General features: G+C 56.6%; 1 protein-coding gene and 1 long non-coding RNA gene across 24 annotated transcripts in view; one reads left to right on the forward strand and one right to left on the reverse strand.

Annotated features, from left to right (window-relative positions):
- Positions 1 to 143: 143 nt before the first annotated feature.
- On the reverse strand, positions 144 to 23,085 carry KRBA1 (KRAB-A domain containing 1). Of its 13 annotated transcripts, none has more exons than XM_074315167.1 (18): positions 22,516 to 22,653; positions 18,169 to 18,295; positions 17,610 to 17,723; positions 16,747 to 16,875; positions 15,915 to 16,175; positions 14,928 to 15,059; positions 14,538 to 14,720; positions 13,511 to 13,666; positions 12,637 to 12,852; positions 12,021 to 12,194; positions 11,397 to 11,570; positions 9,354 to 9,506; positions 8,681 to 8,863; positions 7,639 to 7,842; positions 7,422 to 7,553; positions 6,195 to 6,341; positions 5,518 to 5,679; positions 144 to 3,989 (listed from the first exon to the last, which is right to left on the reverse strand). In XM_074315167.1, the coding sequence occupies exons 1-18, from the start codon at positions 22,525 to 22,527 to the stop codon at positions 3,067 to 3,069; spliced, it is 3,582 nt and encodes a 1,193-aa protein (XP_074171268.1). In that variant the 5' UTR covers positions 22,528 to 22,653; the 3' UTR covers positions 144 to 3,066. The 13 variants fall into 13 exon arrangements, with proteins under 13 accessions (XP_074171268.1, XP_074171269.1, XP_074171267.1 ...); XM_074315168.1 differs by having other exon boundaries at positions 15,915 to 16,067; positions 16,747 to 16,881; XM_074315166.1 differs by having other exon boundaries at positions 16,747 to 16,881.
- Positions 23,086 to 24,725, forward strand: part of LOC109451277 (uncharacterized) — a 38,593-nt gene continuing 36,953 nt past the window's right edge. For all 11 annotated transcript variants that reach the window (XR_012490308.1, XR_012490309.1, XR_012490304.1 and 8 more), the window contains exon 1: positions 23,086 to 24,387. This is a non-coding gene — a long non-coding RNA (uncharacterized LOC109451277). The remainder of the gene's footprint in view (positions 24,388 to 24,725) is intronic.

Consider the following 24,725-nt stretch of genomic DNA (forward strand, 5'->3'; position numbering starts at 1 on the left):
TTCTTTGTGGAAGCCGGTCGAGGGAAAATGGTTAAAAACAAACAAGACCCCCAACACTGTCAATACACCAAAGCAGGGAAGAAGGGAAAAACCCCAGAACAAGTGGGACAAACATAAGCACAAAATAAGAAGGTATACTCAAATCCAAAAGTCAGTAATTTTATTACGTGTAAATGGATTAAGGGCTCTAAGTGAGGAACAAATAATTTTGTCAAACTGAATTAAGATATAAAATCCAACTGTAGACTGTTTATAGAAGCCACAGCTAAAACACAAAGACACAAAAAGGTCTCACGCCTGGTCTGCCAGTGAACCAAGCTCCTTTAGGAGGCAGCAAGTGACATCATGGGGTGTCGTCATAGGCAGTGGATTGTGGTCCCTGCACCTCCCACCCCCATTGCGGCCTCTTCCATTCCACCCTCGTTCCAGACCTCAGGGGTGGGCTGGAGACCGTGCAGAGTCCACTCTGATTTCGATCAGTTGCACAGGAACCTTCTGTTTCCTGTCTTACAGTGGCCTCAGGCTGGCAGGTGGCAGATGGAACACTTGGAGGACCTCTGATGGAAGGAGGGGAGGTCTGCCAGAAGCCGTCCTCCAGGCTGCTTCCCAGGATGGTGACAGGCAGAGCTAGAGCCTTTTCTGTCCCCTACCTCCAGACCCCTGGAATTCCTGAGTTCAAAAAGGTCCCTCAGTTTCTCCCACCAAAGTGACATTTTCTCATAAAGTAGGTGAACACACTACCAGTGTCGTAAACTGCATACAGAGTTTTCACCAAATCAGTGATTCTAGGCAACTTTTTAGTTAACAATTGTAAAAAAATTTTTGTTTTGTGTGGCAAAGCAACCAGTGGACCCGTGGGACAAACAGCTGCAGAATGACGCTTCTTACCACTCATTTTATTACTTACTTTCCACTTTTTTTATTTTTAAAGATCTGAACGTCCTGCCCTGGGCTGACTCCAAGTATCTTCGTCCACCATAGCAGGATGGTTAGTTGTGCCCAGCAGGGGAGGTAATGTATCAGGGCTGCAGAGCACAATGGAAGGTCCAGCGCCCTTCCCGGCTCTGCCAGTGAAATGCTGTGCAACCATGAGCAAGTTACACTGAGACGATCTGTTCTCATGCCTGCTGCACAGGGTTTGCGTGAGAGCTGGTGTTTGTGAAATTCACACCACCAAACCTTAAAACGCCAAACGTAGATGGCGGACCACCTCCCACTACCCTTCTTGAAAAGGGTGAGAGGAGAAAATGGAGGCTGGCCAGGCAGGATGGAAGGAGCGCCCAGCGGGGGTGAACAGAACTCTCCTCACTGCCAGGGCCTTGCCCGCCAGCACTGAGGCACAGGGGGAGGTCCCGCCTTCCTTTTCCTCCTGCCAGTCCGTGTCCGACCCTGTCTACTGGCTCTAAGATGTGTCGTGCTGCTCCCTGCACAGCTTTAAAAGGAGCTGGACTCATCTCCCTGAGGTCTTGAGCGGAAAGTCTAGAACTTTTCTGTTATTCTTTATCGAGTACGGCTCGCTGTGCAGACTGCTTACTTGAAAACATTTTAATGTGTCCCCCCACCCTGCCTGCTGTAACAAGTCTGTCTCTCTGGCCTCTCCCCTCCATCCTGCTGCTTCCATGGGGGCAACAGAGAGCACAGGCCAGGCCCTGTGTATCCTGTGACCCGAGTTTTAGGGGTGCACCAGGCACACCAGCCACAAGGTGCTGCTGGTGCAGTCACGTGGCTCCAGCCCCTTCTGGGCCCCAAGTTAGCTGGGCCTCAGCACTGGCACCCCAGGTTTCCTGACAGCAGACATGACTGTGCCAGCCCATGCCAGGCCTGTCCTCCTTGGGTGACACATGTCCACAGACAGTTCCAGAAGACTCCTCAAATCAAATGAGGACCCAGGTGAGAACATAGTTTTTGGGGAAAGATCTGATCCTGGGGAGGGAAACGAGGTGGGTAAGTGGCAGGCCCAGTATACCGCCACATGCCACCTGAGGAGTGGGGCCCAGAGCAAGCCATGCTGGCCTAGAGACACCCTGGTTATGCTTTCTTCTCCCAAGATGAAACCAAGACTGGTCCAGTCCCTTACATGTGTCATGCGTTGAACTGTGCCTCCCAAAATTCATGTTGAAGCCCTAACTCCCAGGACCTCAGAATGTGACCTGATTTGGAGACAGGGTCTTTAAAGAGGTCATCAAGTTAAAATGAGGGCATTAGGATGGGCCCTAGTCCAGTACAACTGGTGTCCTTATACAAAGGGGACACTGAGACACGCATACAGGGAGAGTGCCACGTGAACATGAAGATGGCCACCAACAAGCCAAGGAGAGGGCCTGGGACAGACTCCCTCACAGCCTCAGCAGGTACCCATCCTGCTGACACCTGGCTCTTGGACTTCCGGCATCCAGAACTGTGAGTGGAGTCTGTTGTTTAAGCTGCCCATTCTGTGGCACTTGGTTATGGCAGCCCCGGGAAACAATATGTGTGCCACTCTTTCCCAGAGTCACCTGGGAAGTCTGTCCTGTAGCCAGCCTTCCCCAGCCCTTTGGGAGACTGCTGAGGTCTCTCGAGTGTCGGGAGGGCAGGCAGCTAAAACATCGTGTCCCCAGTAGTGATAACAAACCAATCAGCCATGTCCTGCTGTGGACCCACCGAGCCTTTTCTGTGGAGCCAAGGACCTTTCCTCAGCAACCAAGTCCTTTAATTTGAGAAGCCACATGGGAAAATCCAGCCTAGATCAAGGGGCAGAGTTCTCCCCAAATGAAATCTATGCCCGTATTTACCAGGAAGGCGAGAGCCTCACCCTCTCAGCACTGAGATCAGGAAGGGCAGGTATCAGCGAGACGGGCTTTCGGGGGGCCTCTGCAGCCGCTCAGGGTGCTCTGGGCACATGTGCTGTGCACATGCGTGTATGTCACCACCCGCCTGCGAGCTTTGGCAGTTCTGGTGGGACAGATGGGAGGGGAACCTGAGCCAAGGAGGCAGAGGCATGGCTGAGGAATGCACCCCAAACGGAGGCCCCCGTGAACAAACAGCATCCTGGAGTCTGGGGCGGTCAGGCCAAGGGGGGCCTGACCTTCATGGCCCAGAAATGGGGAAGGTTCGGCTGGAGTGAGGTAAAGGGGCAGGCCAACCCCTAGGAGTGGCAGCTGGGGGCAGGGCTTTCTTAGCAGGACTGAGCTGATGAAGGCAGTCAGGGGCACCCCATCTCAGGTCCCTATGTTCCCCATCCCACAGTTCCACCTTGAGTGCTCTCTGGACCCCTGCCAACAGGCCATTTGGATCCTTGGGCCAGTTTCGGGTCCCGGTTGGTGCAGCTGCTGCAGCCGGTGGCTCTGCGTCTGCACTAGTGGCAGGAGAGGCCATCTGGGGGGGAAAGGCAGCAGGCACTGAAGGGGGTGGGGGGCTCTGGTGGCCCCCCGTGTGTCCAAGCGGGGGATGCACAGTCAGCATTGCTCGGCTGCATGCCGAGTATGGGGGCTGCTGGGAAGGGCTGGAGCCGGACCCAGAAGGTTCTGCCAGGTGGGCGTCTGGAGACAACTGAGGCCCCAGATGGGGTGTCCCGTGGGAGAGGCCTGAGGTGCCACCAGCCCTGCAGCCTTCTGCCTGGCCTCTTAGGATCTTTGGTTTCAGCCTAGTGGGGCCCTTCTGTCTCCGGTAGGGCAGGTGTCTATTAGCAGGGTTAGGAGCCCAGTGAGGTCCCCGGGGGAGGGCCCGTGGCCAGGAAGCCTGGCCTTTTGACCCAGCGCCCCACGGGCGCCTCCCTAGCCGATGCACCTGTGTCCTCATGGTAGCCACTTCCTGAGACAGACCTGCCAGGGCCATGGCGAGCTGGTCCAACTTCTCTGAGAGGGTGGCACTGAGGCTGTGGAGCTCCTGCTGCAGAGAATTGCCACAGGGGCACGGTGGCCGTGGGGAGGCAGGTGGCAAAGCCGGAAGGGCAGCGGCAGCGGGGGGCGGCCCAGGCAGGCCTCTGGGAAGCGGCTTTGTTTCGGTCCTGGCTAGAAGCAGAGCAGGGATGTGGGGTGAGAGTTCTCAGGCTATCAGCACCTTTCTCTCCCTTCAGGGGTACCCTGACATAGCCTACTTAGCAGCCTGCCCGACTAGGGCCTGGCCTTCGAGGGGAAGGAAGTCACTCAGGCTTGAGACTATCTATGACATGCTCATGACATCGAAACTGGCCACATCTCCTGGCTGGTCCCCAAACTCACGGACAGGATAAACCACAGATTGGGTTTCCATGGTAACCAAGCTTTCCCACCTTCCAGGAGAAGGCTCAACGGGTTTGTTGTGCCACCTTGGGGATCAAAGGGTGCCAGAGGGCATGTAACGGTGCCCTAGGGAGTCAGTGGGCAGGGCCTAGAGAAGCCTCAGCAGACAGCACGAGGCCAAGGCCATGGGCAGCATCTGAAAGAGGGCCCAGGAGGGCCAGGCCAACCTGGGGGTGACCAGGGTCCACGTCAGTACCCAGTGGGATTGGTCATAAGCAAACCACAAGGGTTCCCCCTCTCCTGACCTTCACCCTCCCTATTCAGAAGTTTCAGATTCATCCGGTCTTAAGTCTTAAATTACTTTTTTAAAAATCACCAAATCCTTCACCCTATTCCCTTGGAACCAGTACCACCCCAGGCACACGTCACAAGAAAGCCCTGTTACCACCTCGGACTGGTGGGGCAGACCTGCTCTGCCACTGTCCCTTTGAGTCCCAGCCTCTTCTCAGTACCTCCAGGGTATCAAGCAGACTGGAGTGGCCGAAGGACACCACTGCTGCCTGGTCAAGTTCTTGAAGAAGGATCTGAGCTAAGGGTGAGCAATACTGCCACTGTCACAGGTATCCTTCTATGTGAGGGAGAGGCACAGGCCTGCCAGCCTCGGGCCAGAGCAGCGCTTAAAGACACAGCTGCACCTTGAGCGAAGCCCAACCTGCGAGCCAGTGATGGAGCCGCCACAGACCACTTTGAGTCTAGTGCGAGGATCTTGGGGCACATCCTAGTGAGCCGGGAGACCGAGCCTCACGCTCTCCCCGTGTCTCTAAGTGCTTTAGAGAGGAGCTTCCTCGGCGTCAGGTGTGATGTGGAACATCTCCCATCACTCGGGATGCCCGTGGCCAGGTCACTCCCTGTGACGACCTCAGTTTCCTCATCTATTCCCTAAATACCTCTCAGACTCCAAGTGTTGGTTCTGGGTATATCTATTCTGGTACGAGTCTCAATATCTGTTTTGCCTCTAAAAGGTATCTGTGCTTTTATGAAAAAGCCAGCTATTTCTGTAAGAAAACACTGAACTGAAAAAAGCAACCTGAAGTTGAGTTCAAGGTGAGACTCTTCCTGCCTCTGACCCAAACAAATGCAGAAGGTTAAGAAAAACGTTCCCCCAGCTGTGACCTGGGCTGCTGGCCAGGCTGCTCTGCGGGAAGGGGCTGACCAGCGGGAAGGGGGGTGGGCGGCTGTACACCTGCTGATCCCCTGCTCGGCCCTGTGCCTGCACGGCTCCTGATCACTTGAGGGGGTGGGGGAGCCCCCAGCTCACCTGAATCACTTGGTCCTCCGTGTCCAGGGCCCAGGCCCCCGGATTCTTCACTCACCCTGGGCTTCCAGGCTGGGGGCCCAGGTTCGGATCCAGGAGGCTGGCAGGGCCCCAGCCTGGGCCCTTTCTCCGGCCGCAGGGCAGGGCCGGGACTCCCAACTGCCTCTGCAGAAAGCACAGGGTGCTTGGGGTGTAGACGCATATTGTTTTGATAGAGCCCTTCTGACATGGGGATATTTGGACATGACCTAAAAAATATCAAACTTCCGACTTTCAAATAATGGTTGAATGAGATGCCAGGTGGATACACTTGGCCCGTCAGGTAGCCCAACTCTGGTCAAATAGCCTGTTGGAGGCTGTGTGACAAGGGGACTGGATTATCTGGAGGCATGACGCCTCTGGCTCTACTGGGGGTGGGGCCCGGGACAGCGGGTGGAGAGGGCCAAGATCTGCAGGTCCCCCCACAGTGAGGCTCCTCCAGGGCTGTGCCAGGGGTGCCCTGTGGGCCATGGGAGACTGCATGGCCATGCCGGCCCACTCTGCCTTCCTGCCAGCCCAGCCTCGCCAGACAGTGAGGACGCTGAGGACAGCCTGGGCCTGTACAGAGGTGAGGTCAGCATGGGGCTACCTGCCTGAGTTCACGGGGAGCCGCCTTCGCCGCCCGATCACCCCACCCCTACCTCCTTGGGTGGTGCCCAGGCCAGGCCGGCCTGGGGTCTCCACGCACGCATCTCTCCGGGGCGACTGGGACATGCCCTCCATCTTCTCCTCCGCTTTTCCTGCCGGGTCGAGCACTGGGTCAGGCTTGGACTGAAAAGCGAGGTGGCCTGCGAGAGCGGGCAGCGTTTCCAGCTTTCTCGACAAGACAACCTCTCAGTTCTCCCAGGTGGAGGAATCTCACTTTTGACGCTGTTTTGTTTATTGCCAAATTTTAAAATGTATATTATGATCATTATATACACATACATATATGTACATGTAGTGTACGTCCCTGACATTCAGCTTTCCGATTGCGCGTGTGAGGCTGGCAGGAAAGCAGCCGACATTTAAGCTTTGGGTTGCTGAGGCATCCATTTCAAAAGACATCGTCTTAGAGAAACGAATTGCCTGCTGTATGACCCAGGTACTAGCAAAACAACCAGATAAAGAACCAGGCTGTCCCCTCTTCCCCATGAACGTCCCTCTTTCAGAAAGCCCTCGGTGAACTAGATAACTGACCGCTCAAGTGACCCCGCTTCTCCCTTCCCTGTGCCCTAATTCCCACTCTTGTGCTTTAAATTACCCAATAAAGAGTGAAGCCACCAAACCCTAGACACTCCGCCTTCAACCCTAAGAAAGACAGAGCTTTCTCTCTCTCTACAAGCCACAGCGAGCCTGCCCTGCCCTCCAGGAACTATGAGTAACAAATCCTGTTTCTCAAAGTTCCCTGATGGTTTTTGCTGAAGTGCGTCCTGTGATTATAAAAAGAGCCACAGGGCTGGCCCAGCCAAAACAATGGCAAGGTGAGGAAATGTCTGTGAGGCTCCCTCAGAAATAGGGCCGGGTGAGTGCCTCAGGCATTCCTAGCTGAGTCTCACTCATCACTGTGGATAGGCTGGGCCGACACAACAGTATATACAAGTATATACATTATTACCGTGTGTAATGTGTACACATCATACGTAACATTGTAACGTATGCATATTGAGTTTATTGCCAGGCTTTCTAATGAACACCCTTAGGGCCCCGTTCACCTCAATAGCCCCACTGTCTCTCCGGGGCACAGCTCATTGCACGAGGAACTTAAGCATGACAAGAGTAGAGAACTTTCTGGCAAGTCAGGCAAAGTGACTGGTAGGACTCAGAGAACTGAGTCTCTGGACTTGTGGCCCCCGGGGACATGCCCCTCTCCGGAGACCCAGGCTCACCTGCACTGAGGCTGAAGTGGTCCCTGGGCTCTGCTTTCCCTGGGCCTTCACCAGTGCTGCTGCCAGCGGGGGTGCCACCAGAGCGTGGGGACGGAGGGCCAGGACCCTTGCTGCTGGGAAGAGGGTCCCTCTCTGCGTCACAAACAAAGCTGGTGTCAGGGCCAAGGCCCCCGCCCGGGGCAGAGCTCCCTGCCTTCTTGTCTCCCCACAAGCTTACCCTGCAGAAACGCCTGCCAGAGCTTAGGCTCCAGCCTCAGGTCTTCTTCTGAGCTGCTAAAGCTGGAGCTGGAGCTGGAGCCAGAACTGGGGCTGGGGCCGGGGCTGGGGCTGGCCAGGCAGGCAAAGCGCAGGGGCCTCCCCGGCAAGATCCCTTTCAGAGAGTTCTCCAGGCAGTGGAGTGGGGAGGGCATAGTGGCTGCACCTGGGCAAATGACAACAAAAGGACCTCCTGTCTGTCAGCCTGATGACGGGCAAGTGGACCCTCTGCCTTAAGTAACAGGCACGCAGACCTGGGCCCCTTCCAGCCCAGCCAGTGGCCCTAGACAAGCTCTGGTGGACCTGAGCCGCTTCCTCTCTGGCTACGAACGGTGGAGAGAAGTGAAGCCAGAGCCTGGCCAGGTCCCCAGCCCCTCTGGAAAGCCAGCTGGGGAACTTTCCAGAAGTCTCCAGGCCCTGAAAGCCTTAGTAGTGGGTTCTAGCCAGGCCCCGGGTCTTAGGAGCCGGGGAGCCCCTCCTCCTCGCACTCACTCAGGACCAGCCGTCCAAGAGCAGAAACTCAGGTCTGGCCATAGGAGGCCCCACGCTCTCACCTGGAGGGAGGGAGTCCTAGAAATGCAATATCTATTCACAGAAGTCCGAGCCTACCACGACTTGAGCAGGTCCAGGAAGGAATTCTGCTGTGAGTTAAACTAAGTGGCAATCGCAGCAGCAGGACTCCCTCTTCACGCCCAGGTACCCCCTATAATAAACAACCAGTCTCTCCCCTGGAGACACCCAGTGGCCAGGTAAAAACAGTACACTTTTAGCACTTTGGGCCACTTTGTCTGCTTTTAGCACACCTCCGAGTGCCCTGGCAGCAGTCTTTGGGGAACGTGCCTGTGCAGCTAGCAGAGTGGCACACAGGTCAAGTGCTCCAGTTGGCAGTCTGGGCAATGGGCGTAAGGCAGGGGAGGAGAGGGATGGGAAAATCGATTCCCTCATCAGAGACTTTATTTGGAGGGAAAACATGTCAGAAGTGCAGGGGGCAGACGTCCGCTCACCTTCCTGGAGCCATCTCCACGGGCCTGGCCTGGTGGCCACAGGGTCCCTGAGCCCTTGCTGGCAGCAGGCAGGGACACTGCTAGAGGCGAGCACTTGGGGGCTGGCCGGCCGCAGGCTCCTGGTGGGCACGTCCCCCCCACGCCGTCCCAGATGGACTGGTTCACAGGCCTCGCCCCTCCGTCCTGTTTGAATGAGAGGTCAAGAGGCCTGTCAGCCCTGCAGGGCCCTGTTGGTGCTGAGGAAAGAAGTCAGTGGACAGAGAACAACTCTGCCATCGTGGATGCTCGGGCACATGAGCTCCGGGTGTGGGACACACTCCAGCCCTGCAGATGCTCCCAGAGGCCCCCATACCCCCCAGGATCTCTTCAGATCCAGCAGCCTAGACTCCTGGGAGCCCCACAGCTCAGCCACTGTGCCAGACAGCGAGGCACATGGGGCTGATATAGCCAGGATCAAAAGACACTCCACTGCCAAGGTCGTCGCTCAGGTCTGGACTCGAGCAGCAGAGGGCCCTGCCCTGATTCCACCCACTGCTCTGCCTGGGTTGTTTACAGGGCATCTTGTCATCTCAGGGTGGATGTGAGCCCGCCCGGGGCTGGGAGAGGCAGTGCCCGGGGCACCAGCTCACGAGTGCCTTTCCTACTCCCAGACACCTGGGCAGCTGTACTTTACCTTCCTTGTCTGCCGTCCAGTTTTTGGGCTCTGCTCTCCGTGGCACCCTGTCCCCTGCCGAGGACCAGGACCAGGCAGGCTGTGACCTGGGCACAGGTATCTCTCGGAGACAGTTCTCCAGGCCCTGGAGTGGGGAACTTCCCACGGGGCCTCCTGTGAAAACCCAATATTCGCAATCTTAGACGGTCAGAGGTTGGTCTCTGTGAACCCTCGGGGCCGTGCCTGTGCCCTGTGTCCAGGGCAGCTGGGCCCATAGGAGGAGGCACTGTCACAGCAGTTCGGGGCACCTGGACAGAGACCTGGCCCCAAGCACGTATCAGTCCTGGCTGGGGGCGGCCCTGCTCACGCTGGGCCAACCTGTCTCAGCCGCCTGCATGGAAGCCTGGTCAGCGGTGAGAAAGACTGGCCGCAGGCATGCTGGCAGGACAACCAGCTCCACCCTTGTGAGGGGCGCCGCCACCCGGCCTCGCCCCCAGGACGGCTCTGGGGATGGAACGTCGCTGGGCTGCCCTCACTACTCCAAGAGGGGATACACTCAAGGCGCCCACGACTCTGGGCATGATGGGGTGGGTTGAAGAAGACCAACACTAATGCCGTTCAATTAGGAAGAAAAACCAAACAAATTGCAAAAATCATGTTGCTAGTGACAGAGAGCTATGGAAGCAACGGGAACCAGGTGAGCTGACATTCTAGAGAGGGACGAGCTCCTCTATGTGAGCTGACAGCTTTCGCCGTGATCTTTCCTGAGGGTGTTAGCTGATGCCAGATCAGGCAGAGCGAGAAGAGAAACCACCAGATATCTGGCTGTCACGTGGGGCTGCAACGGCCTAGTGACAATTATCAGAACCCCCAATGCGGGCTTCCCCACGGGACACTGCTGAGTTCTAGGGCAACAGAGGGAGCTGGGCTGGAAGCTTCTAAAAGGCGGTATGAAATCCACAGTGTGGGCTACTTAGAAAACAAGTTCTGTCAGCAGAGGCTGCGTGGAAAAGAAACGTGCTGACGCCTCCCACACAAGACCATGCAGCTGCTGAAAAGCAGGGAGAGCTGCTAGTGTGCAAGGAGTATCCAGACAAAATACAGGAAGATGCCAAAGGTAAGTGTTAGGGTAGAAAACGTGGTGGAGAAGCCGTGTGTAGAACGCTACCGTTTGTGAGCGAACAGGAAGCTTGGCCACACGCAGAATGTCTCTGAAGGGGAAAGAACTCAGCGAGGACAACAGGTGCTAGAGGGCAGGGGAAGGAGGCAGACGTCACCACTCTGACAACCTTTTGTGGCTTTAGAACAAGACCACATGACTGCATTACCTGTGCAAGACTAAACATTAAGAAACAGGCTGCCTTTTAGGAGGAAAGAGCTCCCACAGCAAGTGGTTGAGCGCTGGTAGGGTGCAGGGATGCAGGCCGCATGCACACAGAAGGGCCCCAGTCCTGTCCTGTGGGCCCCGACTGGCCCGTGCAGAGTCCCGGCTGAGCTCTAGGCCTTTCCACTGTTAATGGACGAGGCCAGGATACAGAGGGGAGCCCTGGGGGCCGGGGTCTGCGGACAAGGCAGACCAACAGCACTTGGATTATTCAGGAGGGAAAAAAAGGTTGAGAGGGACACTGGAAACCCCTGCACATTTCCAAAGAGGTGACAGCTCACCATGGACACCTCTCCCTGGGGAGACACAGGTCGCCACATGCACTCTTTAAAGTGGTCCTGCATGAACCTCATGATGCTTTTTCTTCAGTCACAGGTAAGTCTGATACCACAGGCACTTACTTCTTTGTGGCTGGGATAAGGAACAATTTGAAGCTAAAGGGGACCCTTTTCATTTTTTAAGAGATCTTAAATGTTGTCCTGCCCCTTCTGAGCCAACTCGCTAAAACAGACCCCCCGCCCCCCCAAAAAAAACAAGTCCCATGTCTCTTCTGCTTGGGCACCCCAGCTCTGCAGCCAGCGCTGAGCAGGCCACACTCGGGTGGGTGGGACTTGACAGTGGCGGGGGTTCCTCCTATCCTTCCTTAGGATCGACCCCCAGGCTCAGGCCGGCCAGCTCACCTTTTCCACGCCAGCGCCCCTGGCTGCCCTCAGGGCTCTGGAAATCTAGGTCCCCATCAGTACTGCTGGACGAGGAGAAGCTGGTGGGGGTGCCATGGGGTCCTGGAGGGAGGGCAGGGCTGTCTCTCACAAAGCCCTGCAGGCCCAGAGCCAGAAGAGGCCCCACGGTCACTTCTGCAGGAAACAGCACAGCTGGAATCATGGGAAAGCCACAGGAGAAGAGGCCCCTTGGGCCCTGAGCTGTGGGCAGGTGCCCAGGAGTCCTGCCCCAAGGGATCTCCCATGGGGGTCTCCCATTTCGGTGAGGGTGCTCACAGTGCTGATTAAAATTACCACAGCATAGTAATCCACAGGAACCCCGCCATTGGTCGGGGGGGGGCGGCTAGAGAGTAAGAGCTCTGAGAGAAGGCAGTGGGCCGGGAGAGTTTAAGAGGCCTCCACCAAATTCGGAGCTGTTTAGGGGCAGGCATAAAAGAGGGGGAGGGTTGGGGCGGGGGGGGGGTAAGGAGAACATGAGCTGCAAGAGGCCCAGGATGAGGCGAGGGGGACAGAACAGAGCTTTCTACCCCCCGCTGTGAGCTGGGACAGACGCCACCCCCAGCCCACGGCCCACGGCCCGTCTACCTTGACTGCGTGATCCGCGGGGCTGCAGCTCGGGTCTCTGAGACCCGGGGTCTCCAAGCTGGGGGCTCCGGAACCAAGAGGTGGCCAGCGGCTGGGGAGGTAACGACCCACTCAGGGGAATGCCCTTCAGACAGGCCTCCAGGGCTTCCAGAGGTGAGCTCGAGGCACTGCCGGCTGGGACAGGGGAGATGGCCCTATCACCACCTCTGGCAGGTGCCCCGGCCTGGCCCCAGGCTGGCTGTCCTGCCCGCCCTCTGCAGGGGTGATGAATCCTCCACCAGGTGTGGGAGCCTGTCACGCAGGACACCCTTCTGTGGGGGACTTTGGTCTGCTCTGTTGCTACAGAGGGAACGACATGAACGGTACCCCCAGGCTCTGGGGTGGGGTGGAGCGATCCACATATGCAGTAGCCAGCTCCCTGACAGTTAGGAAATCTCTGCAAATGAAGGTCCTTACAGTGGAAGCCTTCTGGGGCAAAGGCTGAATTAAGGAGGACGTGGATTAAAGGAGGGGATTCATTGCTTGAGAACGGCCAGGGCCTTCCCCTGTGGGTGGACAGAACCTTGTCACCGGGCTGGGAACCCCATCAGGACTCAGGCAGATACCCAGGCCTCACCTTGAGCTGTGGGGCCCCAGCTGGGCATTCGGACCCCACTGGTGTCTCCGTCACCCCCCAGGCTGCCGGTGGGAGAGGGGCTGTGGGTCCGTTTGCCGAGCTGACAGGATGCAGGCACTGGGGGGCTCTGGGCCCAGCCATCCTCCATCTTCACCACAGCACCAGGACCAGGGCAGGGCGGAGATGTCTGGAGGGGTCTGGGCCCTGTGGGAAGCCCTCCATGAGGCCGTTACAGGGTTAGGACGGGGCTTTCATGGCCCCTGATCTCCACGGCAGTCTCCGCTCTGAGAGAATCACTGCTCAGTCACCCACAGATGGAACAACTCACACTCTGCATCCCAAGCCCAGACCCCCTACGGGGTACCTCCAAAGGTTTCTACTGAGGGTGCCAAATCAGCTGTCCCCAGACAGCACCCAATCAGGGCCTTTCCTCCAAGGCTAGCACATCTGTCTCAATTTGACTTTCTCAATGTTCTGAGAAGCCACCAAGCACTGGTGAGCTAGTGCGTGGAAACACTACTCCACCTGACACGGATGAGAACCCCCACATCAAAATTAGGCCCTCACTGTCGACTGGGCTGGAGCTGTCTTCTGCTCTCGGTTTCTCCCTCCCTACCATCTCTTCCTTCCCTCTGGATCTCTTGGCTCTTGGCTCCTATTCTAAGAGCCAAACTGGACAATTACCACAGACTGACAAAGCACCTGTGTGACCAGCTCCATTTACGTAGCCAGACGCCCGCTACCTGGCTACTCTGAACTACATGCCGATGTGTGGCCTGAGTGTCTTACTATAGAGGGTTACGGACAGCCTGCTTGGAACAGAGGAAGGATGGCGGACGTCCAGGGCCCTCCCAGCCCAGCCAGTGACCTTTACCTCCAGAATTCCTTTTCCAGGCTCCTGGATCCTTCTGTAGTCGTGGGTCCCCTGATCCTGAGGGGCTGGGGCGCGTGTCCCGGGCTGTTGGGATGTCCTTCAGACAGTTCAGCAGACCCTGGAGGGGACAGTCCCCAGATGCTGCCTCTGTTTTCACTACAGGAAAAAGCAACACATTTTCACCCTGAGCCCCGTGTCCTCAGTCTTCGTGACAAACAAGTGGACAATCCAGGCAAGCAGTTAAAAGGGTTCCGGGTCAGAGATCTGGAGGTGTGAGTCGTCGGTATCTCATCTAGTCTGGCGCAGGCCACTGTCTTCTTGGTGGCAGGTTTACAAACGCCTGTCTGCGTACCTCCCAGAACTGGACGGAGAAAGGAGGCAAGGTGTGAAAACGCACCATAAAGTCACACGTGCTGCGACTCCACGTACAAATGAAGGAGTGGGCTGACGGGTGCCTACTCGTAGATGGCTCTCTGAGCCCCAAACGGGACTTACCTTAGAGGAGGAGCAAGCCTTTTGCAAACATACACATAAGCACATTACTGTACCTAAGCCTCACACAGCCCTTAGGTGGGAACTTTTACAGATGGGGAAACTGAGGCTCTAAGGCTTCCGGAGCCTTTCAGTCTGCACAGCTAACAGGTGTCGGACTGCAGGACACGCGCGTTTCTGCCCCCACCAGGCTGCCCTGTCCTTCAAGTCCACGCTAAGCGTCCCACTTAGTGTCAGCGTGAAGTGACACACACTCAGCACCTCCTCCCGAGACGTCCCATGTTAGGACGAGTAAAGAACACACAAGGACCCAGGGCAAGCTCTGTTTCGAGCTGTCTTCTAGTCGCTGCCCAAATGCTGTTCTCAGAGAGCCACCTGGCTCCAGGAATATGGTCCTGATGATACTAGAGAAGCCAGGTTGGGAAGGATCCTTCGGGAAGACAGTTGATCTATAGGGAAATAGCTAGAGAGAGGCAATGTGAGTTTCAGGGCTTCAGAAACCTTGGCCTGAGGAGACAGGTCTCCAGGAACTCACCTCCCCAGGGTGGGCTCCCAGGCCCCAGCGCCACCCTGCTTAGCTGTGATGCGCCCAGGCTGGGGACAGGAGGTGGTAAGCTCGGGGACGCGTCCGGCTGCTGGGGCCCAGGCACCAGGATTTCCTTCAGGCAGTTGATGAGCCCTTGCAAGGGGCTGTTCCCAGGAGAGGTTCCTGTGGGATCTGAATGATTGGCCAAGGTCAGTGCAGCCCTCATGGAGGCAGCTGCGGGACTTTCTGGGTGTCTGAAGTTTCCCACCCATGAAAATGGGATGGCGCCTGCCTTTCAGGTTGTCAGGAGGCCCAGATGGGAGAGCACATGACACAGCTCCATTTCCCTGTCCCGCTCAGCTCCAGGACAGGCCCCACTCAGGAAAGGCAGCCTCTCACCTGCCCCTGAGGTCCCTCGCTCCTGTTTTCTGTGGCTCTTCCTCCTGCCGGGGCTACAGGCGGGAGTGCTGTGCTCCCGGCCTGGGGCTCCAGGGTCTTCCTCCTCTGCAGGCCTCAGTGTGTTAGCAGTTCCTATAGCAGGAGAGACAGGATGGCCTGTCCAGCCCTAGCTCCTGACCCCGGGGAATTGCCCACACCTGGTACCCATCGAGGACAGGCCTCTCTAGCCCCAAATCCCTGGGGAGCAGCCAAGTCGTGGGAACCTGGACTTGTAGCAGAGCCAGCTCCTGCAAGGCTTGCTCCAGGAGTCTCTCTTGGGTAAGGTGGGGGAAGGGGGGTCCTTTCCTGTGTCCTCCTGGTGTTAACTGTAAATACCCACACTGTTCACTCCAAATACCTGGGACCCTCCCCCAACTCCAGCCTCTGACTTCGGCTCAGCAAGTGACGCCAACAGCCTTAACATGCAGGCCTCATGTTTCCCTCATGCTTCTCAAATGTGGGCACGTGGAACCCCAGAGCAAAGGTGCCAGACCACACCTGAAACCATAGGCTAAATAAGTATGTTTTCCAGGAATGCCAATTTTATTCCATCTTAACTTAAAATATTTTTAACAAACACAGATATTCAGACAAATGCAAAATAGTAAGAATTTTTAAAAATAAAGTGAGACCCCAGAGACATTCTCATGGCTACCCCTGCCCTCTGCTGCTCTAGGACTGCCTGGATGAGTAGGTCTGAGAATGACATCAGACGTGCACAGGGATGTCACCTGCCGATAGGCCTGCGTGTTAGGAACGGCCCCCGCTTAGGCAGGGCTGCTGAGGGGCCGCCCGGGGAACCGAGCATCCTGCCTCTTTATTCTACACACGGAGACCGAGCATTTGTGCTGCTCCCCAGGGAGCTTGTCCCCATTTAGCAAAGGGGGACACGGAGTCCTAGAGAAAATGAAGGGGCTCGGGGGCTGGTCCCCGCTGGGTGACACTCACTGATGGGGAGGGGGCTTCCTTGCCCCCTAGCTCCGGGTGAACCACTGCATGATGACCTGCCACTGGACATGGTGGCCAGGCTGGGCTGGCTGACGGGCGTGTCCGGAAGGCAGCTGAGCAGGCCTCGGAGCGGGCAAGTTTCTACTGCCACCGCTGATGTCGGGGAGGAGGGAGAGGACACCGGAAGTTGGCATTTAAGCCCTGAAGCAGGTAAAACGCCCCTAATGCTGTCCAATCCTGGTCCGTCCTTGTCGTGTGCCACTAAAAATGACCAGGATGTCAGTAAGCTCTGTGCTGTTACCCCTGGTCTCTGAAATGTCAATTCACAGCCACAGTCTTCTAAGATCCCTCCCACCCCCACTTTCTGTTTTATTTACCATCAACTGAGCGGACTCAAAGGAACCCTACAGACTGGGACTGGTGGGAACAGACCCCACCTGTCCCCCAAGGAGGTGAGGCCTGAGCTGAGAAGGGCGGGGGGAGGGTAAGAGGAGAGTGGTGAGGCGGGAAGCACAAAGGCTGAGAGGGCACCTTTGTCAAGAACGGCCACCCAGACGAGGCACAGCTTCCTCTTCCTCATTTACAGAACAGGGACCGGCCCCACCAGCCACGCAGGGCACAATGTGACAAGGGCCGCACGGGTGTGGAAGCCACTGCCTCACCAACTATGGATGTGCCCTCCGAGGGTAGGCATGCCCCTGGGCGTTTGTGAAACGGGGTGACTCTACCTAAGGTCTGGCAGCAGCCGAGTAGGCACACGGTGCACAGTACGGCCCACAGCTTGAACTTCACCCTGTGGACGGCAGAGAGGACACCCCACTGTCCGACTTACCCTCGGGGCTCACCCGCTCTCCGTCCAGGCTGGCTCCCCGGCTCTCGGGGCTGACTTCCCCAAACAGGAAGCCTGGAATCTCCTTTACCAGCTGTACAAGCGCGGTGAGGTGCAGGCTGTGCTGGGGCGCTCCTCCTGCCGGAGAGACACAGTGAACGCCCACGCCCTACACCTGCTCAGCACTCACACCTCCGTGTGTGTCTTCACACCAGCATCTCATATGATCCTCCTACCACAGGAGAAGCAGCAAAGGACAGACTGATGTCCAGGAGAGAGGACCTGGGCTCAGGCCGCAGACCTGCCCACGGGCACAGCCAGGGCTGGGGGCTGGGACCCTGGATAACTGGGCTCTTCTACACTTTGTCACCTATCACCTGTCACTTCTCTGAGGGGGACACCAAGGAGGGCTGCCTCGCCATCCTCTCCCACCGTCCGGGCCCTCCGCCTTTCCTGGCACCCCCTAATGTCCCAGCCTCGCCCAGGCTGGGCCCTTGGGCCACATCCACCATCTGAGGTCTCCGGGTGCTGGCCACGTGGCAGCACCTTCAGGAGCTGCAGGCTGGCTCTGCAGGGGTGCTGGCAGGAAGGGGGCCTGAAGAGGTGCTATTCCCCAAGGGCGATCCCAGGTTTCTTCTGAGCACATCACACAACGGGCAAGTGTACCAGGATCCCAGCCCAGAGGGACAAAGGGTGAAAGGTCAGGGAGGGGTGGGGAGTGTGGGGAGGTGGGGAGGGCTGAGATCAGTGTCCTCTGAGGAGTACAGCTGTGGGCTGAGGCCCACACAGTGAAAGGGACAAGAGTGAGTACACCTGGGCCCAGGCTGCCCAAAGGGGCCTGGCCTTGGTCTTCCAAGATGACTCACCTGGGGCACCTTCCCTAGGAGGCTCCCGTTCCTCGCCAGCATGGCTCCCACTCATGGCTCCACCAGGCTCCGTGGGAGATAGGAAAGCAGAGAGGGGGAGCAGCTCAGCTGTCCCTGGGAAAGAAAAGGATAGTCCCCCTGGAATGGAAGCTCGCCTCTGTCCCCCTCAGTACAACCATGCAGGCAGCCCCAGTGCCTGCACGTCCATGTTGATGCATGTATTCGTGTGACCACCTGAACCCCAAGAACCAGAGCATCAGAACCATGGAGAGCACCAGTGTTCGCCAGCGTTTTAGCACCCCCACCAAAGAGTATCCAGAACCCTAGCGCAGTCCATAGAAACAACAATGGCAGGAAAGGTCAGAGAGGCGCCCGGCGAAGCCGAGGCCCTTGGAATCCCACTTCAAATGGCGCTCCTTTCGTAGATGGAGACTCAGGCCTGGTGGGTGCCAGGGCGACTCTGGCCACGCCGGGTGCTGGACCCAGCCTCCCTTTCACTTTGCAGCCCAGGCACCTGCCACACCCCCCTGGAAAGGCCCCAGGGCTGCCAGCTCCTTACCCAGGGAGACGAGTGTCTCGTAGTTCTCCTGCATCACGTCCCTGTACAGCGCCCTCTGCCCTGCCCCCAGGAGCTGCCACTCCTCCTCAGAGAACCGCACAGCCAGGTCATGGAAGGCAATGGACACCTGTGGGCACAATCTCAGGGGAGTTGGCTGGTTCCATCCCAGCGAGGCCAGGTGTCACCAGGGAGCGCAAAGCAGCAAGCAAGGGGTGAGCGCCCGGCGAAGGAGTGGCAGGAATCTGCTCAAGAGACAGTGATGGGAGCCGACTGTGTCCCCAAAGAGATACGCTGAGGTCCTCACCCCAGTACCTGTGGCCTTATTTGGAAATAGGGTCATTACAGACGAAATCACTTAAAATGAGTTCATACTGGAGTAGAGTGGGTCCGTAACCCAGTATGACTTGCGTCTTGTAAGAAGAGAGACACATGGACACACAGGGTAGAGAAGGCCATGTGACAAGAGAGGCAGAGATGGAAGTGATGCAGTCACAAGCCTGAGGTTACCAGAAGCTGGGTAACTGAAACTACAAAAAGAAAAACCGCGGATAAGGGGGGACTACTGTATATTAAGGAACTGGCATATTCTGCTTTATCTGTCTGTCCTTTGTGAGTTTGGTTAGTTGACTCCTTGAGAACCATAACTTAAGGGTGTACTGCACCTGCAAAATAAGAGCTCCAGCCAAAACACACCCCCAGGAGGCCAGTGAGAAGAAGCAAGTCGGGATGGCCTTGGAGGCTCATTTCTTCTCCACCTCTGGTAGCTCAACACAGAGCTGGCGCAGCAGGTCCAAGTTAGGGCCAGAGACGAAAGAACATGCTGATAGCACGAATATTCTGAACTCTGGATGGTCTACCTGGCCACTTCCTGGACCAGGGATATGAGCTGCCCCCCTCTCTATGAAACAGGCCATGCTGTGAACGGTGGCCAGTCTGACACGTCCCAATCTGATGAGGAGAGCTGGGGATCGTGGGCACGGGGCTGCTCTCCCCAAGGACAGTGTCCCTGACACACCGTTATATGGGTACCAGGTGCACCGGCCACCCAGCCAGCCAGCCTCTCCCCGCTCCCTCCTCTAACTTTAACACCCACAGGTTGAAGGCACTCTGCCGGATGCTGAGTGAGATGTGTCACACACAGGCTCTGCTCTCAAGGGGCCCACAGAACAGCAGATGTGTGATCTTTACACATTTTGGGGGCACTTCAGATCTCTCCTTTGATTAACAAAACGGCCCTATGCTGCTCCAACACTTATCCTGTGCGAGGGGTGAAGGGTCTGAAGTGAGGGGGGCTGAAGCAGAGCGCCAAGCTGGCAGAGTCTAGATAGCCTCATGCCAAGTCTAGGGCTCAGGCCTTTGGATTGAGATTTGGGTGGCCCTTCTACCGTGCTTGACTCTGACTACAACCAATAAGACCGTAAATCTTAAGAAACCAAGCATCTAACATCCAATTTTTAAAAATGATTGTTACCCAGTAAAGTCTACAGGGCTAAACATGGGGGTATCTGTTTCAGACATTACCATCCCCAATAACCTCTTAATAAAAGCTGGATGTTTAAACAGATTTGTTTAAGGTGGTGATGGGGAGAGGGGGAAGAGTCCTGAGCACAGGAAATGCTCTGTAGTCACGGCTAAACTGCATGGCCCGGGCTGGAGCCCGGAACAGGGGAGTGAGGACCCAGCAGAGCCAGGGGCAGTTCTGCTGGAAAGCTCGTTCAAGTCAGCAGACAGAACCTTCATTTAGTAAACCAGGTGAAAACTACTCTGTATCCTCAGCTTCTCCCATCACGAGCTATTTACAACCTAACTGAGAAAAGAAAATAAAAGGGCCCAGAGGTTCAAAGTTCCCTTTTCATTAGGACTGATTTTCTACCTCATCCTAGATCTACTAAATCATGGTTAAGTTTTCAGGGCTTTCAGGGCCCAGAAACTGACATTTTCAAACTTCCCTTGTTTCTGACACTGCAGTCTAGTCACAGGCTAGAGACTGGGCAGAATCTGCCTGGTCCTCCTGGAAATGAAAAACATGCTGGTGAACAGGCCCTTGAAACAGGCTCAGCCCCTCTCCTCTCCCCAGGGCCAGCTGTCCAATATAATATGTCTGTGAACGAGAAAGCACACAAGTGCTGTGGACCTTTAAGAAGCAGTGAACGTCTCATGCTGACTTCCACCCGAACAGGGTGGCTATACAACTTCTACGGCAGTGCCTTCAGGAATGGGTGGGTGCCTACCACATTCCCAGAAGCTGGTCCTCTCGCTGGCCTGCTCGGCAGTTAAGAAGTTCTGGCCACACAGACAGGGTTAGAGCACAGGGGTTGGGGCTTGACCTCAGAATTCCAAGTCCTGCTTTGCTTCATGTTAGCTATGGAACCTCACCAAACTCATCTATAAAAGTGGGATCCGAATAACTTACATCACAGGGATGCTGTGAAGACTAAACAAACTAACACAGAACAAGTACCTGGAACAAATACTGGGATGTAGTAAGTGCTACGATTAGTATTACTGCAGCCAACTCTGTCTGCCTAACGTCCCTGCAGGTCACAGCCTGCCATCTGCAGCTACACAGAATGGGCTCTTCCCCACACACTCTTCCTGACCCTAGTGCCTCTTTATCTCCTGGCTAAATATACCCAGCTCTTCTAGACACCTGGAAGACATGGTTTCCAGGCCTTTCACCATCTCAGCCTCTAGACAAACTCTTCTATGACAAAGCTCTTATAAAATAGGAATGAAAACCGACTGTGGCCAGGGTAGGTGGTTCTGTCAGTAGCCTCCCTCTGCCCAGAAAAAGCAGAGGAAGGGTGAGGAGTGTGTGTGATGGAGTGAGCAACCATGAGTGTGAAAGCACACAGGCCACCAACACTCACCTTCAGGAGAGGGAAGCCCACCACTGGCTTGAAATCTGGGCCCACTGTCCTTCCCGGCTGCTATTTCACCCTCTTTGTAGCTCTCAGGCCACTCTCCCTCAACCAACAGCAGAAAAGCTTTCTGGGCTGATCCAGAATTGCTGTAACAGTGCAGCCTCCTGATTCACAGCTGCCACGCTGGTCCTCCTAAAACACTCATTCCGTGCCACTAGCCCAGCATGAAAACTGCAGCTTCAATGGCCATGGGACCTGTCCATCTTGCCTTGGTCCTTCCCAGCCTAGACCCATTCTCCCAGCATGCCTCCGGTTTGGGCTCTCAGATCAGACCTTGCACCCTGCGTCCCCCCACCTGTGGGTTGTGCTCACATGCCCCTGGGCTTTCGGGGATCAGACTGGACAGGAAGACAGGAGGCTCTCCCTGTTCCTCTCCATCTGATTGTGCCCGACTGCTCCCCAGGGCCACTCCTGGCCACCTGCTCCATGAAGCTACATACCCTCTGCCCACCCCAGAACTTCATATCTGAAAGATCAGTGGTCCAACCTCTCATTTTATAAATAAGGAAACTGTGGGATGAGGAGGCCCTAGCATGGGGCCAGTAGGCAATCTGAACAAGGGTGTTCTTGGGCTGCTTAACTGGACAGCCAGGGCTGCAAGGGAGGCTGCCCCAGCTCCCATGACGCCCAACTTACCTGGCTGCTCCTTCCTCCCAAGGGTGTGTGGGGCATTAAGGACACCAAGGTCCTGGCAGTGACTGCTCTGGCCTGGCCACAGCATGCCCCAACCCCTTCTCCCCCAACCATGAAGTGTACTGTTGCCTGAGGTTGGCCCAAGCGCATGAGCCACCCCAGTTACAGAACTGGCTCCCAGAAGAACATGTGGCAACTCCCCACTGGTATCATGGGGTTTTCCTAGCATCTTCACAGCCCTGAAAACAACTCGTCCAACTGTGCCCAGGCTACGGATGGGGCTCTCCCTTCACCTCTCGGAGCTACACACCTTTACATAGAGGATAAAACCTGGAAGTGGTGGGCATGGACCTAGTTCCATGTCTCCCTCCCACCCCGGCGGGGGGAGGGGGGTCCAGGATCCTACCAAGCATAAAAGAATCAGATTTATTAATTCTCCTGAGGCCTTCACGCCCACCGCTCCCAGGATAACTTATCATTCATTAAAAGAAGCCAAACCGAGGGAGGGTGATGCTTTACCGAGAGGACCGAGTTTCCAAAGACGAAGAGAGGTTCCTTGTGCGTGTGTACCGGTGGCAGGAAGTGGGGAGGGGTCGCGCGAGTACTGGACTCTCCGCACGAAATCTTGGGCACCCGGCGAGCCCGACCCCGCACACCCCGATCTCGAAGTTGGCGGGTCCCGGGCTCTGCCCTCGCCCCCGAGCACCGCGCCTTGCCCCACCGTGCAGGCCCGCCCGGTCGTGTGTCCCCTCCTTGTCCCTGGCTGACGGCCGTGCGCCGGCTCGCTTACCTGGCGCGCCATCCCGGGCGCAGTCTCGGCTCCCAGCTTCCGGCGCGGTCCCGAGCGCCTGCTGCCCCGCCCGCAGGCTGCGGCGAGACCCTCGCGCGCCGCTCCAGCGGAGGTCAGTGCGGCAGGAGGCGGGGCCGGAGGCGCGGGTGCGCGGGACGCGCGGGGATGACCGCGCCCGGGCCCGCCCTGCGCCTCGCAACCCGGGACGGGTGGTCCCGCTTCCGCCCGGAGACCCCCGGCCTCGGCGGCCCCCCGGGCGCAGGCGCACACTACACTTCCCAGAGGGCGCCGCGGCTCTGGCCGGGGGTGGGGCGGGCCCCCGGCTTCCCGGGGGACGCCGGGTCCTCAGAGCCTCAACTCGCGACCACGCGAAGCTGTCAGGAGGGGCCGGGCGCCCGGACCCGCCCGGTGGCCAGTTTCGGGTACGCGCGCCCGCGTGTACGCATCCAACCATCCATTCTCGCATCCAACATTCACTGAGCGCATCCTCTGCGCCAGGTGAGGATGAAACGGCACCGCCTCTCAGAGGGCGCGTCTCTTAAACCAACCGTGACCCAGGCCCCAGGGAGGGCGTAGGTGAGGAGCGGGTCCCCAGAGGTGGAGCGGGGGCTGCAGGCAGGACGGCGCGGGCCACGGTCGTGGGTGGGCGGGCGGGAGTGGCTGCCAGGACCCTGGCGCATCCTGAGGTGTCACCCCGCTCCCTCGCTCACCGCAGCATTGACCCGTGTACTTCGGGTGACTATTTGCTGGTCTATTTGGTGGACTGTGGTAACCTCAGAAGTTCCTGGCACATAGTGGACCCTGACCGAGTACCATGAGCTTCATTCCGGGTCTGAGGAGCCCAACCTGCTCTGCGAGACAGAAGCTTGCGGAGGCAGAGAAAGTGGGGACCAGGGAAGAGAAGCCTGCTGCCCAGAGAGCCGTCTTCCCTGCGCCCCCTTCCCCACAGGTTCTCTTCCTCGGAATATTTGGGGGAGGGGACGTTCTCGTCCAGCAGCCCCAGTAGCAGCTCTGGCTCGCCATGGATCTCTGCTGGCTTGCTGCTGGTCACCCCCCAGAACTCTGGGGTACAATATTGACATCGCTTAGCCTGGCCTCCAAGGGAAGGCTGAGAGGAGCCCACTCCACTGCCCAGCCCCACACCTTCATACTGTGGACCTCAGGAAGGAATATAGCTGCCAAGAAGGACTCCTTGTGGTTAACTGGGCCCAGAGTCTAGCAGCCATTGCTGACAGAGGCCTCTCAGGCACTGCACAGTATTTCAACGAAGTCACAGACTGAACTGCCAACCTCCTGCATTGCATTCCTGCGCTCTGAGCCCACCCTCAGGAAGGAGTTCCTGGAATCCTCTTTAACCAAGGGGCTGAGTCCTACCACATCCAATCAGAACTGTGCAGCTATATCTTCATTTGCATCTATCTATACAGACGAATCAGAGCGACTCCAATCAACACGTGAAGCCAACCAATCAGGACAGCACTATTTGGACCAATCAGACTGCAGATTTGGATTTATGATTTGCATAAAAATGGACCAGTTGTGTACTAGGGCGGGAACTTTCTTTATAAAAGGTGGCCTCCCCTTTGTCTCCTGAGTTTCTACCTGAGACTGTGTTTCCCTAGTTTGCTAACTGTTCCTCTGAATAAAGTTTCTCCTGTTTCCTTACTCCAGATTGGGGCTTCCTGTTGACATTAGATTGGTGGCTGTGAACTTTTGTTGACAATACCTAAGGAATCACTGACACAGGACTGGTGTGTCCGTGGCCATCTGTAGGAGGATTTGAAGATATCATAAGGGTATTGTGACATGGAAAAGGAAAACTTAAAATTCCACATCTGATCTCAGGATCCCTTAAGGCCACAGAAACTTGTGGTAAGTCCCTTGCCTATGCTTTGAGCCTGGTGTACCACCTTCTTGCTGAGGTCAACTTCCAGTAACTTGTTCCTTCTAGCTCCTCCCCGTACCCTATTTTAAAATCTCTTAACTTAAAAAGAAAACTTTAACCAAGAAAGACACACCTTTATTTTATCATGTACAGTGTAGTGACACGCCTTTGACTCAACCTCCCCCTACCTGACCAGGACTGGGCTCTGGGTCAGCAGGTGCTAAAAGCAATTCACATTGGAGCAAAATATCCTATTCGCTGAATGACCAATTCTCTCAGTTTTTGAGAAACCTCCCTCCTACTCCCTTTAGTTGCACCTGTGACC

The sequence above is a fragment of the Rhinolophus sinicus genome, linkage group LG11 (genome assembly GCF_036562045.2).
Source record: "Rhinolophus sinicus isolate RSC01 linkage group LG11, ASM3656204v1, whole genome shotgun sequence".
In the NCBI taxonomy this organism is placed as follows: Eukaryota; Metazoa; Chordata; class Mammalia; order Chiroptera; family Rhinolophidae; genus Rhinolophus; species Rhinolophus sinicus.

Coding starts and splice junctions, on each gene's coding strand:
- KRBA1 (XM_019739371.2), bottom strand. CDS start 22,981: ATGCGAGAATGGATGGTTGGATGCGTACACGCGGGCGCGCGTACCCGA. Junction 16,882..17,609: donor TCCTAGGGAAGGTGCCCCAG/GTGAGTCATCTT, acceptor TCTCTCCGGCAG/GAGGAGCGCCCCAGCACAGC. Junction 8,864..9,353: donor CTGGACGGCAGACAAGGAAG/GTAAAGTACAGC, acceptor TCATTCAAACAG/GACGGAGGGGCGAGGCCTGT.